Source organism: Mus caroli, unplaced genomic scaffold (assembly GCF_978045245.1).
Source record: "Mus caroli unplaced genomic scaffold, Mus_caroli_1 scaffold_2, whole genome shotgun sequence".
In the NCBI taxonomy this organism is placed as follows: domain Eukaryota; kingdom Metazoa; phylum Chordata; class Mammalia; order Rodentia; family Muridae; genus Mus; species Mus caroli.
In genome coordinates, this window is record NW_028227257.1 from 90093731 (window position 1) to 90111463 (window position 17733).

General features: G+C 46.5%; 1 protein-coding gene across 4 annotated transcripts in view; it reads left to right on the forward strand.

Annotated features, from left to right (window-relative positions):
• The window catches only part of Ptprj (protein tyrosine phosphatase receptor type J), a 149087-nt gene that overhangs the window by 101453 nt on the left and 29901 nt on the right, over positions 1-17733 (forward strand). For 3 of the 4 annotated variants that reach the window (XM_085834710.1, XM_085834713.1, XM_085834712.1), the window contains exons 2-7: positions 5117-5135; positions 8926-9165; positions 10501-10728; positions 11816-12031; positions 15677-15940; positions 17105-17362. In XM_085834710.1, the coding sequence (XP_085690836.1) occupies positions 5117-5135; positions 8926-9165; positions 10501-10728; positions 11816-12031; positions 15677-15940; positions 17105-17362 (1225 nt within the window). The remainder of the gene's footprint in view (positions 1-5116; positions 5136-8925; positions 9166-10500; positions 10729-11815; positions 12032-15676; positions 15941-17104; positions 17363-17733) is intronic. The other variant, XM_085834711.1, reaches the window with a different exon arrangement.

Below are 17733 nucleotides of genomic sequence, written 5' to 3' on the forward strand. Positions count from 1 at the left end.
GGGTGAAGGGAAAGGGTAGCTTTGGGCTTTGGTGAGGAAGAAGGGTGTTAGGACAGGATGAGAGAACACATATGGGATATAGATTGTAGATGACCTTCCGTTATTTTGTAATTGATGAAATGAATGGCTTTGGGAGACTCGGAAGCCCCAGAGTGCAAAGGTCAAGGAAAGTGGAACCTGCCCTTTATTGTTCTTGTTCTCATTTCTTCTTTTATTTTTAAAGACACAGATCTCACTTTGTAGCTCAGGCTGTCCTGGAACTCATTCAGTAGATCAGGCTGGCTTTGAACTCATAGAGATCTACCTCCCTCGGCCTTCCAAGTGCTGGGATTGAAGGCATGTGCTTAATCCTGAACTTCTTGACCCTGCTTGGCTCTGACCCAGCAGATCAACTGGCTCTCTGAAGATAAGCCTGGGTTATCTTCTCTGTGCCCCAACTGACCCCTGCCCACCCAGGTGCACCCCAAGAGGAGGCTTACCTCTGTGTTCTGTGCCAGGGGTGCCCTTGATTTCTGCCTTCCTGTTTGGACAATGGGAGATGGGAGAGACAGTCACTTCAGCTTGTTTCCCCTTTCTCGTTGTGGGCCTCCAGGATTCTTGCACATTGCTGTTGCTTTCCCATCCACAGCCCCACCCACTTCCCCACTTATCCTGGCTGAGTGTGACACCTTTATCTGTCCGGCTCCTGACTGACACCGCACACTCTAAGAAGAGTCATCTGGCAGATCTGTTTATTTTCCCATTGAGGAAGGTCCTAACACACAGGGTAAGAGAGAGAGATGTCATCCCGGTGAATGAACGAGGAGACAGGATCTGGCTTCATTCACCTTCAGTGTTCACGGAAGGCCCTGCTTTAGGCGTTGTTCTGCTTTGTATTCCAAATAGAGGGTTCTGTATAGAGTCATAGCCATAATCTGACAGAACAGAAACAAAACAGCGGCAGATAACTACCCGTTCTGGCTCTTGTTAGTTTTATGTGTATGGATAATGTCTTGGGAGGTTTTGAAATGCCACAAGCCTTGCTGGCCTAGGGTGCAGCTGCCTCTGCCGTACAGATCTCAGATTATAGGGACAGAACACAGCACGGAAGTGGGGGGATCAGAACCATGGGTGATCCAGGACGAAGGGTGTGTGTATAGGGGTGCATTTAGGGGTTCCAAAGCTTATAGCCTGAGGGAGTCTGGGATAATGGGATAATGGGGAACTCACACCAGAGAGGGGAAGAGGAGGACTTAAAGGGTCTCTTTTGGTGTGTGGTGTTGTCATGTGGACTGGGGAGACTTTGAAAGGTTTAGGTCCATGTTCCCAGTGAGGTCTCTGTGGCCTGTTTGTAGAGCAGGAAGAACTCAGGGTTCCTTCTCTTATTCTCCTTCCTCTTTTCTTTTCCTCCACGGAAGATTCTTTTCCCTCCTTGAGCAGGATGGGGAGGGGCTGGGCAAAGACCGAGGAGAACTGATTTAATTGTCAGAGGAACCATTTGGAAGTGCGTCTCAGAGGCATTTAGTGCATCCACCCTGCATCTCTGACAGCTTTTCTCACTTAGAATCCCATGAAGAAACCCAGTTTACATAGACTTCATTTGTAACCAGGCCTCGTCTCTTCCCAGCCCCTGTGACCCCCGGCCTATGTTTCACTTCTGTGGAGTCTCTGTTCTGGATATTTTATATAAATGAACAGTCATGTGTCCGGCCTCTTTCCTGGAGTGCCATCTTTTTGAGATTCTTTCACGTATCAGGAGTCAGTGCCCCGTTCCTCTTTTTGATCTAGTGATTTTCCTCTTGTATAGCTAGCTATTGGGTACATTTTTCCCTTTTGGCTGTGTGAATCACACTTGTGCAACACCTTTAACAGCTCTCTGGTGCAAAGGCTGAGATGTCTGGTTCCCCTCGAGCCCTAAGCCCCAGGTCAAACTCCCTAGTCCTCTGTATCACAGCTCTGCTAGGTTACAAGGGAAAGGCTGGGGGGCTCAGAGAAGGGTCAGACCTCAAGCTTGTCTCTGCATACCTCATTATGCCCAGAGGGAAGTGGGGAATGGAAAGCGTTGGTCCTGTCTCTGGTCTGCAGTGTCTCTCTCCGGGCTTTCTCCTCTGGACACAGCTAGTCTCTGATCTTGGGCTGTGTAACCCGAGCAGCACAGACCTTATCTGTGGATGGAGATTCTCATTTTTGTTGCCACCACAGCCATCTGGGCATGGGCACGCTGAGGACTCCTGGACTCCCGGAAGGAATCCTGAGGAATGCTTACTGTTTTCCCTGTGCCATGGAGACTGATGTAGGGTTTCCAGGGGGAGGGAAGTCTCAGCTCCTCCTCCAGGAGCAGCAGGAGCTGTGGTCCTCACCATGTCCAGCTGTCAGCAGGGAAGTTGTCCCCAGACCCTCTTTCCTGCAGGTAACCTTGGTGTACTCTTTTTGGGCCTGGGAACCTGTCTCCTGTCATCCCGCATCAGGCATCCTTTTGTTTGGAAGGATGGACTTTCTGTTGATGGCATTTTTAAAAGTATGTGTGAAGTGCCCATCTAGCCAGGACTCTTGCAGGTGCTGTTTACAGCCATCTTTTTATCTGGTTTGTGAAAGAGGCTGAGGTCCTGACTGTGCCTTCTGTTCACCTGAGTTGATCCCAGGAGAGGAGTCCTTGGCCTTTCAGAATTGCTGCTGTGCAGATTCAGGTTAAGTGAAAGTCACCTCTCTTTGTCGTGTGAACTAGCATAACTTGTTATCATTAACAGGTGCAAAAGCGGGTAGCTGCATGGTCAGCGGGGTTGCTCTCCCCTGGCAAGGAGTCTGGAGGTATTGGTGACTTAGCTCAAGGTTCAAGTTCTGCTCATCCTCTTCCTGGTGCTCTTCAACATGTTGCTGAAGCTGCAGGCATCATGGGCAGACCCCATGAAATCCACCATAGCAGCATGGTATTTTTTTCCCCCCATGTACCTCATTGTACTATCCCTTGCAGACTCTTGATACCATTTTGCTAGGCCAAGTCTTAGTTCCTGTGGCTTCGGAGGAAAGGGCTGACATTATTTGGAAGTCAGATCCAAGGACTCGAGGACGAGAGGTCAGAGGTGGAGAGGGAGGTTGGCAAGGAGGTGATGGATAACCATGTGCTTTGAAGTAGCCATTGCTTCACCATGAGCTCCAAAGAGACCCAGCCTTGTCTGTCCAGTCTGCCTCAGAGCATGGGGAACCCTTGCCATGTTTTTAAAAACATCATCATCATCATCATTATTATTATTGATGGGAAAGGAACATGCTGATATATTTTTTATAATTAACTTTTAAGTCTTCACTAATCACTAGTAATTTTCTCCACTTAGGAGGTGGCAGAGCTGGTAGTTATACACAGGGACTCTGTAGTCTGAGTACCACGGTTCAAATCCAGGCCCTGCCATTCACCTCTTTATTAATGAGTCATTTGGAAGACTGAGTTTGTGTCTGGGAGCATTTTGAACAGAGCCTGGTACTCAGTGCTCTGAATGAATTGACGCCAACATGCTGAACACAGGGACTCCGAGCTGTGATTCCTTTTTAACTCCAACAGATGATACTCTGCTTTTGCATGCAGTACTGTTTACCTGACTCTGAGGGTGTGGCTGCTGCTGTCCTCTTTCTTGGGATGACGAGAAAGGCTGTCAGCTGCGGCATTGGCGCTTTAGAGACGTGCTTGGCCCTTGCGGGTGCGTCCTACTGGGATATTTGTGATAGTGCTCTCTGACTGGAGTTACTTTTAGACCTATCTCTTTTCCTCATTTTTTGGCAAACAGCTAGAGGGCAGGATGGTTTCAGGTGGTCCTTAGATGAATGGATGCCAGGAGGGGCAACACTGTATTGATACCAAGGCAGGTACCGTGGGCAGGTGCCAGAAGCCACCATCCTAAAGAGTGATGGTTTTGTAGTTGAACTGGGCAAAATACACTTGCTTCCTTGTGCTGGCATGGCCTCTTGTATTCTCCCCCTCTCCTTGGATCCGTCCTAGACTGTGTTGTTGACATATTGCCTGGCTCAGATGAGCTAAGAAAGGTTAAGCTTGAGAGAGGAGATGGTAGAAAGTTTTGGGGGACCTTGAGGATTCCGTTCCTCCTCCTCAGCTAATTGGTTCTTTTCTGTGACACTTATTGAGCACCTACTGTAAGCACGGTGTTTCAGTTCCTGTGGAGGAAACAGTGGTGAGGGAGTGAGGGTGGTTTAGTTTTTCTGGGTGGTTATAGAGGAGACTTCTGAAGGGGTGGCCTTTTTGGGCAGGCCCTAGAAAATAAGTTTTGGGGCACTGATTTTGCAAGAGGGAATATATGTGTAAATGTCCTAAGGGGAAATAAGCTTCAAGAATATGAGTGTCACCAAGACTAGAGGAGCCTGCTGGGTACTTAAGGGTGGATTTTTATTCTGAGGGTGGTAGGGAATTGTGGGGCGTTTTCCCTTCTTTTGATTATTTTCTTTTTCTCAGTTGCCATACTTTGGAAATTCCAATTACCAAAAGCACGTATTTAAGAGACGATGGGATTTGCGACCTTGAATTACATTAGGCTTTGGGGAAATAATGTATGGTATGGATGATAGTGAGAACCGCCGAAGGGACTCCCTGGCTCCCAAACGGAAGACTAACATTGCCAACTAAATCTGTAAGGCCTCACATTTTGCTCCTTCCCAAAGCTATATACCAGATAATTAGAAACTGACTGCCCTCTACTGATAGACTAAAGAAGGTTACTATTGTATAGTGAGAGATTGCAAACCTATTGACTGCACTTCAGCCATGGCTTTAACACTAGGGTGGCCCTGGACATGGCTAAGGGGAAGAGCTTGTGGCCTGCATTTCCTTTTGTGTCCTCCATCCGGCAGTTCACCTCCCAGGGGCAGGAGGGAGCACTGGCTTGCGGAGCTGTGAAAAACACTGGGTTTATGTAGTCAGCAGCCCCGTGGCCTCAGTGAACCCAGTTAATCTTTTGTATAGTTGACTTGCTCTTTCCCTGTATTTAAAGCCCCAGGACACCCTCTCCATGGCCGTCAGCCTCCCGTGCACTCGCCGCCCACCCCCAATATTAAGTCCTCAACTGCTCTGTTTCTGATTTGCATTTTCATGGTTGAATGAATCTGCTGACTTCCCTTTTCTTTTCTGTTTCAGGTCCTGTGCGCAGGTGCGGGTGAGTACCTTGCTCCTTTCCATTCTTGTGTTGTTTGCTACTGCCCCCTAGTGGACACGGTTGCATTAATGGCAAACATGGGGGAAAAAAATCACAGGAAAAAAGATATCAAGAATCTACTTATGGGGCTGGAGAGACGGCTCAGTGGTTAAGAGCACTAGCTGCTCTTCCAGGGGACCTGAGTTCGATTCCCAGTGGTGGCTCACAACTGTCTGTAACTCAAGTTCCAGAGGGTCTGGCATCCTTGCACAGACATGCAGGCAGAACATCAATGCATATAGAAACATAACAAACCAAAAAAATACAATGAAGATAGAAACTGTAAGTGAAAGGAGCATTCAGTTAGTTGTTTAACCACAACTATAAAAATTCTTTGTTTTCTCAACGGAATGGCGGCGATATAGCACTGTATTCCCAGTTCCTTGGGAGTCTACAGCAGCAGATTCTTTTGAGCTAGGGAATTTGGGGGCTTCCTGGGGGACATAGTTAAACCACCAGCTCATAAAATCATTGGATTTCTTGTGATTTTCTTTCACCAGCCCACACCCATGAGTGAGATAAATATATTGAAACTGTAATACTGTATATTTCTATTTTATGCGATATGTATTATTTTGCAAGCACTTTCTTATGTTGCTGTTTTACTACACTTACAATATGGTGTTGTGGGATTATAGAAATTCTTGGAAAGCAGAGATAGCCTCCTATATCTTTTGATTTTGCGTGTCAGTCTATAGCTCATGGTTGGGTACTTGCCCAATACATATGAAGTTCTGGCATCCTTTGAAAGGTAAGTCATACAAAGTTCCTTTCCTCTTGGCCCTCCAGTGCTGTGTGGAGGCCTGAGTCCCAGTTGGAGCTGGGTACTTTTCCTGGTCTGTAGGAAGACAAAACAAATACAGATGCCTGCCTAATATTATGGTGATGATGGTTTATATAGCTAAATACATCTAGCTGAAAGCACTGTTCTGGGATGAAGACCTTACTGTTTCTGTAGGAGGATAATAGTAGTTAGTACTTTAAAAAATGTATATTTTTGGGAAAAATGGTAGCAATTTGTTTGCCCCTAAAATTCAGGACTTTTTTTTTTTTCTTTTCCATCAAAGCCAAACCAAACCAAACCAACCAACCAAAAAAATAACCCAAAGCCTAGGAATCATTGAGATAAAATGATTGGCTTGGTCTCCCCAAGGAGGGCAGAGCTTACTGAACCCTTCTAATAAGGCAAATCTTTGTTAATAGCAGTAATTATGCAGAACTTTCACAGACAGTGGGGTGCCCACACAGGCAGGCACTGTCTCTCCCGTGAGCCAGCCTGGTAGATAAGTTGGAGGATAGCTGGAGCTCTGCAGAATTTCACTGCTCTAGTGCAGTCCATCTCAGAGGGTGGAGTGCTATTGAATGCTCATGGCAGGGAACAAAACTCCAGAGCTACCCCAGAAGGCTTTCCCTGGGAACTAAGGACTCCAGAGCTACGGGAGGGGCTCTGCGTTAGTCTGCTGGGTGACCCTCAGGATCACGCCACATCCTGTCTCCCCACACTTCAGGAGGTTCTCTCAGCCCTGAGAGCTGTGTCATCATGGGGCTGCCTCCAGCCCCTGCCTACATACTAATCTGCTCTTCTTACAAGAATGGCAGCTTTATGGGGAGAGACCCCCACTCTCATGACCTTATTTGGACTTAACCCCTCGATACCCTATCTTGCAAGTACGCACACATCTGGAGGTACTGGTATATGGAGTACTTTAATGTATGGGTTTGGGGGATGACATCATTCAGTCTATAACATACAGCGAGTGGGATTTAGGTGCAGACTCCAGAATCGGTTTCTGGATTAAGGCTATAGAGTTACCCCTGTGACAGGCAGCAGGGTGGGAAATTGAGACGGTGTTTACATTACATTCAGAAGGGTGTGTCCTGAATTGTGAACCCCACATTCAGCTACCCACAGTGCTGACTGAGTTCCAGTTCCAGTCTGTACCAAAGAGACCCATGAGACACATCCAAGTATTTTCCTCAGGAGCTGAAATACACATTCTTCCCCACTGGAGATGGAGCACTGTCTGGAGTAGACCTGTTTTAGGCTACACAGTACATCTCACGAACTTAAGAATTCAGGGAGCCACTGCAAGCATCTCTCACAGTCAAGTAAAACCTAGAAATCAGCTATTGCGAACCCTGGAAACTCCACACATTTGGAAACTAGCAGCATGCTCTTACATAACCAATAATGTAAGAAAAAAGAAAAGGAATTAAAACACTTGAGAAAAAACATATTTCAAAACATACAGAATGTGGCAAAAAGCTGTTCCAAGAGGGAGGTTTATGTTAATAAACGACTTTGTTAGCTCCTCCTTGAAAGATCGGAGACCCGATTCAACAGCCCCCTGAAGACTCTTCAGTGGGTCAAGTGAGATTCACCCCAGGGATTTACAGATGGTTCAGCACACGCACCCGAGTGTATGTGGTATGTTGCGTTGATAGAAAGATGGACAGAATCCTCGGTATTATTTCAGTAAGTGAAGAGGAAACATTTAGTAAAAATGTACCCCCCCCCATGACTGTTGAAATATAGCAGTCTGTTTCCCCATGCTGCTCAGAGCCCCTCTATGAATAAAAACCAAGCAGCTCTTCTTGCTATTGAGAATGATGCCATGGCTGTCCTCCTGCAGGCGAGGCACGTGCACACTTAGCTGGGACATTGCTAACTGCCCTCCAGGGTGCTGCTCATCTCACTGCCTCCTCTGATGTAGCTCTTACCACTTTCTCCTCACCACCATTGTCGTTGATTGTAAATGGTGGCACCCAGTGCTATGTGAGCCTGTTGATTTATAGAAGAAGCTCACGCCTGAAGAGGCTCACAGATCATTCCTAAAGTGTCCAATTTCTCCTTGCTTTCCCCTTCCTCCCCTTTCTATGAACTGGATGAATTCACACCTCCTTCAAGCCAGGTGAGGCGCACCATCCAGTTTGTGCTGAGAAGACTGTCAGCAGTGGTTTCTCTCGCACTTCGAGAATAAGGGCTCACCTTGTATTTTACTGCTCCTGGGCATTGCTCTTCAATCTTGAACTTAACCAAGTTCCACTCTCTTGCTGGTATTACAGTGAAAAACCACATGGCTTCCATTGGTTTGGAGTCTTGCATACTTGGCCTTGTACAGGGATATTCAGAGAGTTGAAACAATTTTGAAGGAAACTTTATGACCAGGGGCGATTAGGATTGAGGTGTCTTTATGTACTGATCTTGTCTGGATTGTCACGATGGCTCCATGATGACCAGATTGTCACGATGGCTCAATGATGACCAGATTGTCACGATGGCTCCATGATGACCCTTTGACGTTGGTATCCATGGTATATTAGAGTTAAGGTTGAGTTTAAGGGGCTCAAACCAAGTCACTCACCCAGTGGGTAGAATAGATTTTCATGGGCTGTTTTGCAAGACTCATTTTGCCTTGTAGATCTCTTTGTATTAGCTTATGTCAAGGTTTAAACTCACGTCCAACATGGCCACCCTCTTTTTGTTTTGTCTTCAGACAGAAGAACACACATTCATGCACAGGTGCATATATGTTTGGATGTATTTTGTTTCAGGGAAGTCAAAGAGACAAATGAAGAGAAATAAAATTAAGTCCCAACAAGGTGGGCTTTATTCTTACATTTATTACCTTGTTACATATAATTAATCTCTCTCTCTCTCTCTCTCTCTCTCTCTCTCTCTCTCTCTCTCTCTCCCTCCCTCCCTCCCTCCCTCCCTCCCTCCCTCCCTCCATTCTCTTCATTTAAATAGCACCGAATCATATATTTGACATTGAAGCTGTCGTCAGCCCAACTAGTGTGTTATTAACATGGAAGCACAATGACTCAGGCGCTTCAGAATGTAGAATAGAGAATAAGATGGAGAGCAAGATGTTTCCTGGTAAAAACCAGACATCATGTAACATCACAGGCTTAAGCCCAGGTACTTCGTATACATTCTCCATCATCTGTGCAACAACCAATGAGACCTTGAACAAAACTATCACAACAGGTAAGGGACAGGGTAAACAGGGTTGGTGGCTACAGCAGCAGAGGCATGGGGTGGTGAGGAAGGAGGTTTGGAGCCCTCAGGGCAGGACTCATGGAAAAGATCATATCAGACGCTGTGTATAAAAGAAATTATCTTGTCTCCATAAAGCCGAGGGCTGAAGGTGAAAACCGTGTGAAAGTTAAGTTTCTTCTAAGATCCCATAGTCCTGGATATCAGGTGACAGGACTAGAATCTGGAGAGCCTGAGTCTAGTCGCTAGAGATTGTGATACCCATACAGCCACCAAGATCCATCAAATTGTGTAGTTTATTGGTGTTAAATTCTTTAGTGATAAAGAAAAAGAGAGCGGGGATGTAGCTCAGTGGTATAGTGTTTGAGTAGTATGTGTGAGACCCTACTTCAACTCTTAGTGTTGTCAGCATCCCCACCCCCACCCTCCTACCCCCCACCCCCAGGGCTGGAGAGGTGGTTCAGTCTAAAAAGTGCTTGCTGTGCAAGTGTGAGAACCAGACTTTGGGTCCTCAGCACCAACATAGTAAGTACTGGGTAGGCATGGAGGCCTCCCCATAATCCCAGGTTAGCTACAAAACCAACCCACCCACAGTGACCTGATTTAGAATCTTTGTATCTGAAATATCTGATGTGAGAAGTCAAACCAACGACCAGTCATATGAGAGCTGGAGGCTGCCTTAGAGTTATTTATCCAGCTTCTTGGCTGCCAGCCCTCTGCAGGCCGCAGGCAGGGCTCTTCTCTGTGTGCAGCACCACCCCTGGTCTCCTCACTGCACACAGCCGCAGGCTGTATTCTTGAGCTAGTCTTCCTGCTTCCCCTGGTCTCCCTGTTCTTATCGCACAGAGGAAAGGGAGAGATGCTAGGCCCTGGTGGGAAGATTGTTGCGTGTCTGAGCCCAGCCTGGGCCACATAGTGAAACTAACTAAACAAGCAATAAAAACGCTGCAAAAACAAGCAAACAAACAAACAAACAAACCCGGAAGGAAGTGTATGTTCTTTCAGCTGAAATGTTTAAATTATGTCAGGCAAATAAGGTGATGGAAGGGCCTGGGCATGTCTTTTAAAACTTCTTTAAAGAAGAATTTCCAATCCCTTTTGGGATCAATCTTGAACAATAACACAGAATGTAAGCAGTTTGGGTTTTAAGGGTTCTTCCTTCTCGAGTCTTTGGATGGTGTTTGTCCTCTGCCTTTGTGATGTCATGGGGATGTTTGGACTCTGATATAAATGGCGTATATTTAGTGGGTCACTTAGGCAGTGGCCTAAGGAAAGATGGCTGCAGATGCTTTGCTCACTAATACCCATGGTGTGTTTTTGAAACAGAGCCCTGGCCAGTGTCTGATCTCCATGTCACTTCTGTGGGTGTGACACAGGCTCGTCTCACCTGGAGCAATGCAAATGGCACTGCCTCCTACCGGATGCTGATTGAAGACTTGACCACACATTCCTCAGTCAATATTTCAGGTCTGAAGCCAGGGACCAGTAATAGCTTCGCTTTCCCAGAATCAAATGAGACACAGGATGACTTCGCAGTTGCAAAGAATGTCTCGGGTGAGTTACAAAATTGTATATCAGGTTTTGATTTTTATCATTTACTGGTTTTAAACAGTACTATGCACTGTATTTGCATAATACATATGCATAATACATATAAATATGCAATGTATTTGTGTAGGGTTTTAGAATTGCTGGCAGGTTTTCCTCCTGAGGTGTTGTCTGATCTCATACCTTAATGAGGAAGAGCGCTCCTATTCTACAAGTGAACACAGTGCTCAGTGTGGTAGTTGGGCTTCAAACTTTTAGATTTGGAGTTCAGGAAGATAGATAGGCCTTTTCACTTTTCATCTCAGGTGAGCAGTAACAGGTGATAACCAGTGGTCAGCCAAATCAGTCACCCCCATTGAGGAGAGGGATCCTTGGTGGGCGAGCCCAGCAGATGTCTTCTGTGTTTTCTGTAGGAGTCATTTGTAGACTTTGTAGACTTTGCTGTGGATTCCTGGTAACTGTGAAATGAGGAAGAAGAAAGGCTAAATCCCTATTTTACACCAAGGAAACAAAGATACGAATTGGGTATTAGAATCAGAAACCAGGTGTTGAGTGCTCATAGTGAAAGATAATTTATGGTCCATGATAGATAGTGAAGCCTTCAAGAAATAGGCCACTCTCAACTCTTTATCCTGCTTTGGTCTGTGAGTCAGGCTGCTGTTCAGAGACCCTCCCAAACCCAATAGTTCAAGGAGAGATGGTCATGACTCTTCCTGTCTCACCCCCTGCCCTTTTTGCCACGGTTTGGAGTGTAGTCCTGGAAAAACACTGGAATGGACGTACGTTAGCAAAAGTAGGGTTGTGGAGCAATCTGAGGGAGACCATGGTGGGATGGCAGAAGATAACTTCCCAAAGAAAGGAGAATGGTCCAGAATATCAGAGTTCAAAGAAAACTACAAATTATCTGTGGTGTTTATAGAATAATAGTACAAAGTGAAGTATCTGGTTCTTTTCAGGGAACCGGATATTTCTCAGGAGGTGGTAGAGAACAGATATTTATGGAGTACCCTGTTGGATGTGTCATCCAATGGGATGGTGGTGGAAGGTGGGGGATGTACTCTGTGGTTAATTTCTTTGCCTCCTGTCTTTGAAGCAGATGTCAATGGTACCAAGAGAATCCCAGTGACCAACCTATCCCAACGACACAAGAATTCTCTTGCCTCTGTGGACCCACCCTCTGGCCAGGATCCCTCCCTCACAGAGATCTTGCTCACTGAGCTAAAGCCTGATACTCAGTACAATGCCACCATCTATTCTCAAGCAGCAAATGGCACCGAAGGACAGCCCAGGAACAAAGTGTTTAAAACAAGTAGGTTGGATTTTGTGAAATGGATTCAGCCTGAGTTTTATAACGTTTTATCTTTTGCAATCCTATATCTGAATTATTTATTGCTTAGCAGATAGTTCTGTTATTAAAAGGATCTTCTTGAGAGAGATTTTGGGTAGAGCCATTGCCCTGGGTTTCTATCTACTTCTGGGGCCATAGTTTATCTTTTATGAAGCTCTGTAAAGCATTGAGCGAAGGTGTAGATGTCAGGTGCCGCTTCACATCTGTCCTTGCTATCTGCAGATTAGCCGTCATGCTTGTGGTTTTGGCCTGCCCTTGAGGGCCACACTGAACTTTCTGTTGAGACCCTTGCTGACTTCCACTTTGCTGTCATTAGCTGTGATTCACGGGCACCCTCTGTGAGTTCAGGATTTGGAAGCTTTTGTGATTAGATCTGCTGATGGAATAAGATGTATGGTTTCTGTTTTTAGATGGAGGATTGGGATAAACATGCAGAAATGTCTGCACCTGGGTCCTTTGCGATCAGCTATGTAGCTTCGCACTTCTCAGTGAGGACTTGGTGTGTGTTTGCTTAGTGTGTCGTAGCAGAAAATAATTTGAAATACCATCTTAGGTCAACAGACTTGAGGGAGTGAGGGTCAAAGGTAGAGGAACAAGGACAGAAAACAAGCTGGCATCCAGGAAGTGCCAGGCCACCCTACATCTTTTGAAGTCCCCATGTAGGTGCTGTGTATCTGCTTGATGAATGGCTGTGCTGGGTAAGGGAGCAGGTGTGCCTTGACTCTCAAGCAGGTGACTAGCAGTTCCTACCACCGAGAATGTTGGGTACTGCTTGGGCAGCTTCACAGGCTTCATGGCTACTGTCTGCTGCTTACTCTATGGACATTACGAGGTGTCTTAGTCAGGGTTTCTATTCCTGTACAAAACATGACCATGAAGCAAGTTGGAGAGGAAAGGGTTTATTCAGCTTGCACTTACTTCCACATTGCTGTCCATCAGCAAAGAAAGTCAGGACTGGAGCTCATTCAGGGTAGGAACTTGGAGGCAGGAGCTGATGCAGAGGCCACGGAGGGGAGCTGCTTACTGGCTTGCTTCCCCTGGCTCCCTCAGCTTGCTTTCTTATAAAACCCAAGACTACCAGCCCAGGGATGGCACCACCCACAATGGTCTGGGCCCTCCCACCCTTGATCACTAGCTGGATTTCATGGAGGCATTTCTTCAAAGGAGGGTCCTTTCTCTGTGATAACTCCAGCTTGTGTCAAGTTGACACACAAAACCAGCCAGTATGTGAGGTGAAGCCTGATTTTAACATTCAGTCCCAAGGAGGGTCTCTTACAGGGAGGATCTGAAGTCTCTGGAGGATGATGTGTCTTGGATTAATGGAGATGGGGTGCAAGGGGAGTCAGGGAGGTCCCCATGTAGGTGCTGTGTATCTGCTTGATGAATCAGAAACACAGGTGACAGACTTAGGGTGTGAAAGCAGAGGGCAAGAGGAGAGGGGGAGGGTTTTTGAAAGATTTATGACTGTATAAAAAGCTCTTTTCTCCAAATATTTATAAAAGATAGCATCCCGAGGGCGACTGGGTAAGACTGTGTTCAGAAGAATGGCGTGTGAGCGGCAGTAGATGGCTTGACGCATCAAGAAGCCTCAGCCAGGATCCAGCCAGGAGGGCTACAGAAGGAAGCCCAGGTGTTGGAAAACGAGGACTAGAACCTCGGATAAGTGGATGCAGGGAAAGGACTTAGGGAACAGCTTGGAGATCCTGGTAGGTTCTGGAAGGTTTAGTGTGACTTCTAGAGAGTGTGGGAGTCTACATGTGTCTCTTGAGAGTAGCGGATGGGGAGGGGAGGAAGAAGAGGCATTGCCATTGGTTATAAGCCTGTAAGGAATGACTGACAGCTTCCCCTGGCATCCACGCTGAAGGAGAAGTGACTTGTGCCTTTCTTCTTTCCTCTTCTGGAAATGGTAACGTGCCAGTGAGAAGGGCAGAGGTTACCCTGGAGTGGCTGCTTGACCTCAGGATCCTCAGTGACCTTGTAACAATGGCTAGGACTCAGGACTAGGAAGACTGGCTGAAGAGACTGGGTTCCTGTAGGTGCTGTAACTGGCGGTAGGGAGTCCTACAGGAGAAGCGTGTATGAGAGGGTGGATAGGGTCCACATCTAGACCTTGTGTCTCTTACCATGCCAGCTGAGCTGGATCCGTCCCGAGGAGGGGGCATTTGCCTGCTTTGCTAAGAGGAGTCATGTGGTTGGGTTCTAGACACCTGCCTTTCAAAATCCATTGAGAAAAACTAAAGTTATGGTGGTTGTATTGTAGACTCTTGGTTTGGGTCATACACATCCTGGGTTAAATTGAAGTGTCCCAGGATTTGATAAATACAGAAGCTGTGTATTCATTATGTGGTGTTGTGTTTTGTACTATGTGTTTGTTAGTTTTGGCTGATGTGACAAATTACCGCAGATTTGACAGCTTATACAAAAAACATTTACAAACAAGTGTTTTTCACATTTGTAGGAGTTAGGAGTGTGAATCCAGGTGCTAGAGATGGTTAGTATCTGGTCGTGGGTCTCCTTCCTTATATCACAGTACAGATGAGTCGTCTTTGGGCCTCTTCATAATGACATGGATCCTACTCATGATGTTCCACTCACCTCATGATTAATCACCTCCATAAAGCCCTTTGAATACCATCAGCACAGCAGTTAGGATTTATATATCACTGATATGTGTGTGTGTGTATCTCATATAGCTTATATTTCACTCCTGCAGCATATTCATACACACACACACACACACACACACTTAAAATACACACAAATAAACACACAATCCCCATCTGGTATTTTTCAAGTGACTGATTGGGTGGGGCAGGGTTAAGGGAACTATTAGAGTATATTTCAAACCCAAATAAGTGGCTGGTGGAAAGCCACCTCCAGAGCTGAAGTAAGGGTGGAGATAGTTTTTCTGGAGCCCAGTGAAAGCAGAAGATGCAGGATGTCAGACCAACGAGTCCTGCTAGGCAGCCCTCACCATCTTTTCCATGCCACTCATTGGTGTAGAGTGCTCACAGGCCATGGGGAAGGCCCCCAGTGATGTCACAGGCAGAGCGCAGCCTCCTGGGACACAGGATGGGCAGAAGAAAGACAGGATGGGCTGGTAGAGTTGATAACTGAAGGATGTCCAGTGTTCTCACATGTTTTTCTATAAGGTTAGGGTGGATAACCCTGCCTTATAAGAAAGTGGCTTAGTGACTTTCCTAAGGTCTACCTGACTGGTAAAGCCCAGCCAGGTTAGAATCCAGTGTGCTCTCTGTTCAGGTGTGAGATCTTTAATTCATGATTTGATGCCTATGTTTGTTCTTGGGTGGATCTGTACTTGAGGGCTTTTCTGGCTTACCCTCAAGCCCCCAGGGCAGCACATGTGAAAGTGTGATTGCCTGCTCTGGAATCCAAGGCCTGCTCACAAACTGAACACAGAACATCTGTGAGGTGCAGTGGCCAGGCTGTCTTCACTGATGTCTGACTTTGGTCAGACTCACGCACATTTCTGGTCATGGTGAGCTGATGGTGAAGGTGACTGACTGATGAACCCTCCTCTCTCCTCTCTTCTCATTTGGACTTGACTGCTCTGATTGTCTTTCACTCCCTCTTGTGCCTTTAAAGATTCCACCCAGGTTTCTGACGTCCGAGCTATGAACATCAGTGCCTCAAGCATGACCCTGACCTGGAAAAGCAATTATGATGGGTCCCGTACTTCAATTGTCTACAAAATACACGTGGCTGGGGGGACCCACTCCGTCAACCAAACTGTCAATAAGACTGAGGCCATCATCCTTGGACTCAGCTCGAGCACCTTGTACAACATCACAGTTCATCCTTTCCTGGGTCAGACGGAGGGCACACCAGGCTTCCTCCAAGTGTACACTTGTAAGTTCGCTCCTTGCTATTTGATCAGCTTTGCTTTTCTGCTGTCGTGGTAAACTTTGTGATCAAAGGAAATTGGTGGAAGAAGCAGTTTATGCCAGCCTACACTTCCAGGTGGCAAGCAGTCTTATCACTTAGGGTAGTCAGGGTAGGGGCTGAAGCAGAAGCCGGGGAGGAACATGGCCTATTGGCTAGCTTCCTGGCTCCTACTCAGATAGTCTTCTTAAACAACCCAGGCCCACCTGCCTAGATGCAATAAGCCCACAGGGGTCTGTATGCCATTTCAATCATCATTCAAGACCTTTTTTCTCAAAGACATGGCCATAGGCCAGTCCAACCTGGCAGTTATAGAGATGTGGCTTCTTTTTCCCTTTAGGTTGTTATCAACGTAATAACAAAATCAAAACCAAAAAAAAAACCAAAAAACCAAAAACAAAAAACCAAAATCTAACCAGCACACAGTGGCTCAACTTTCTTGTGGTCTGCTATGTGCCAAGAATAGATACAAGGCAAGGGAGCTCTGTTCTGTCCTGAAGGAGTGCCTAGCATTGCACATGGTTCCACAGGGGCCCCTCAGGGTGTGTGACGTAATGAGAGCCGTCATTGGTTGACCCTAATCACATGCTCAGTGACTTGTGATGGGCTGCTTTTGCACTGTGTCATTGAGTGCTAGGACATCCTTGTGATGTAGTTGGCGTTCGCCTTACTTTATGGACGTGGAGACCATGCGTGAGGTGATGTGTGATGGAGATGAGATTAGACCTTTAGGAGGCTGAGTAACATGTTCAGGATAAAGCCATCAGCCATGGCCAGCACTCTGTCCTAGAGCCTGGGGATTCTTACCGCTGTCACTGCCTGTGGGTAATTGGCCTGGTGTCTATACTTTGGTGGTCAAGGGCTCTTTCTTAGCCAGCCTTTGAAGGGTCTTATATTGCAGTTGATTCTCCGGAGAATGTGTGTCCGTGATTATGAGGGTTGGCCATCCTGCTCTCTGGAGACAGACTTTATTGTTTTTGAGATGAGCTTTCTCTGTGCATCTCAGGCTGGTCTCCAACTCGGGATGCCCTTGTCTGAGCTGCTCAAGTGTTGGTGCTGTGGGCAGGCCGCTGCTGCACCCTGCCTGGGAATGCAGATTCTTTACCTACCCTTACTCACTGTCTTCCACAGCCCCCGGTCAGGTCTCTGACTTCCGAGTGACGAATGTCAGCACAAGGGCAATTGGTTTGGCTTGGAGGAGCAATGACTCCAAGTCCTTTGAGATTTTCATCAAGCAGGACGGAGGTGAGAAGCTTCGAAATGTTTCGACGGGAAACCAGAGCTATATGGTTGAAGATTTAAAGCCTGGAACCAGTTACCGTTTTGAGATAATTCCACGAGGACCAGACGGGACGGAAGGGCCGTCCAGTACAGTGAAGGGGAGCACTGGTAAGCGTCTGGACACGGAGGTTTCTTATAGGGAGCCAGCGTAATTCATAGATGTCTCATTTTATGACTATTATTTTTCTTTTTATGAAAAAGAATCTTAAAAACATTTCATGGCTGTGGTGCATATCAACAATTACAAAAATAAAGTCAAGCAAAAAAAAATCACATGTAAAGTTAGTAATTATTGCAAACGCTATAGGTACGGAGGTCAAGGGCTTTGGGGAGTGGTTCTTTCCTTCCACCCTGGGCTCTGGGAATTGAACTTAGGTCCTCATGCTTGGCAGGCACTTGTGTGGCAGGCAGGTGCTTTTACTCAACGGAGCCACCTCGACAGGTCCCACCCAGGTTTGTTGAGAGGGTCTCATGTCACT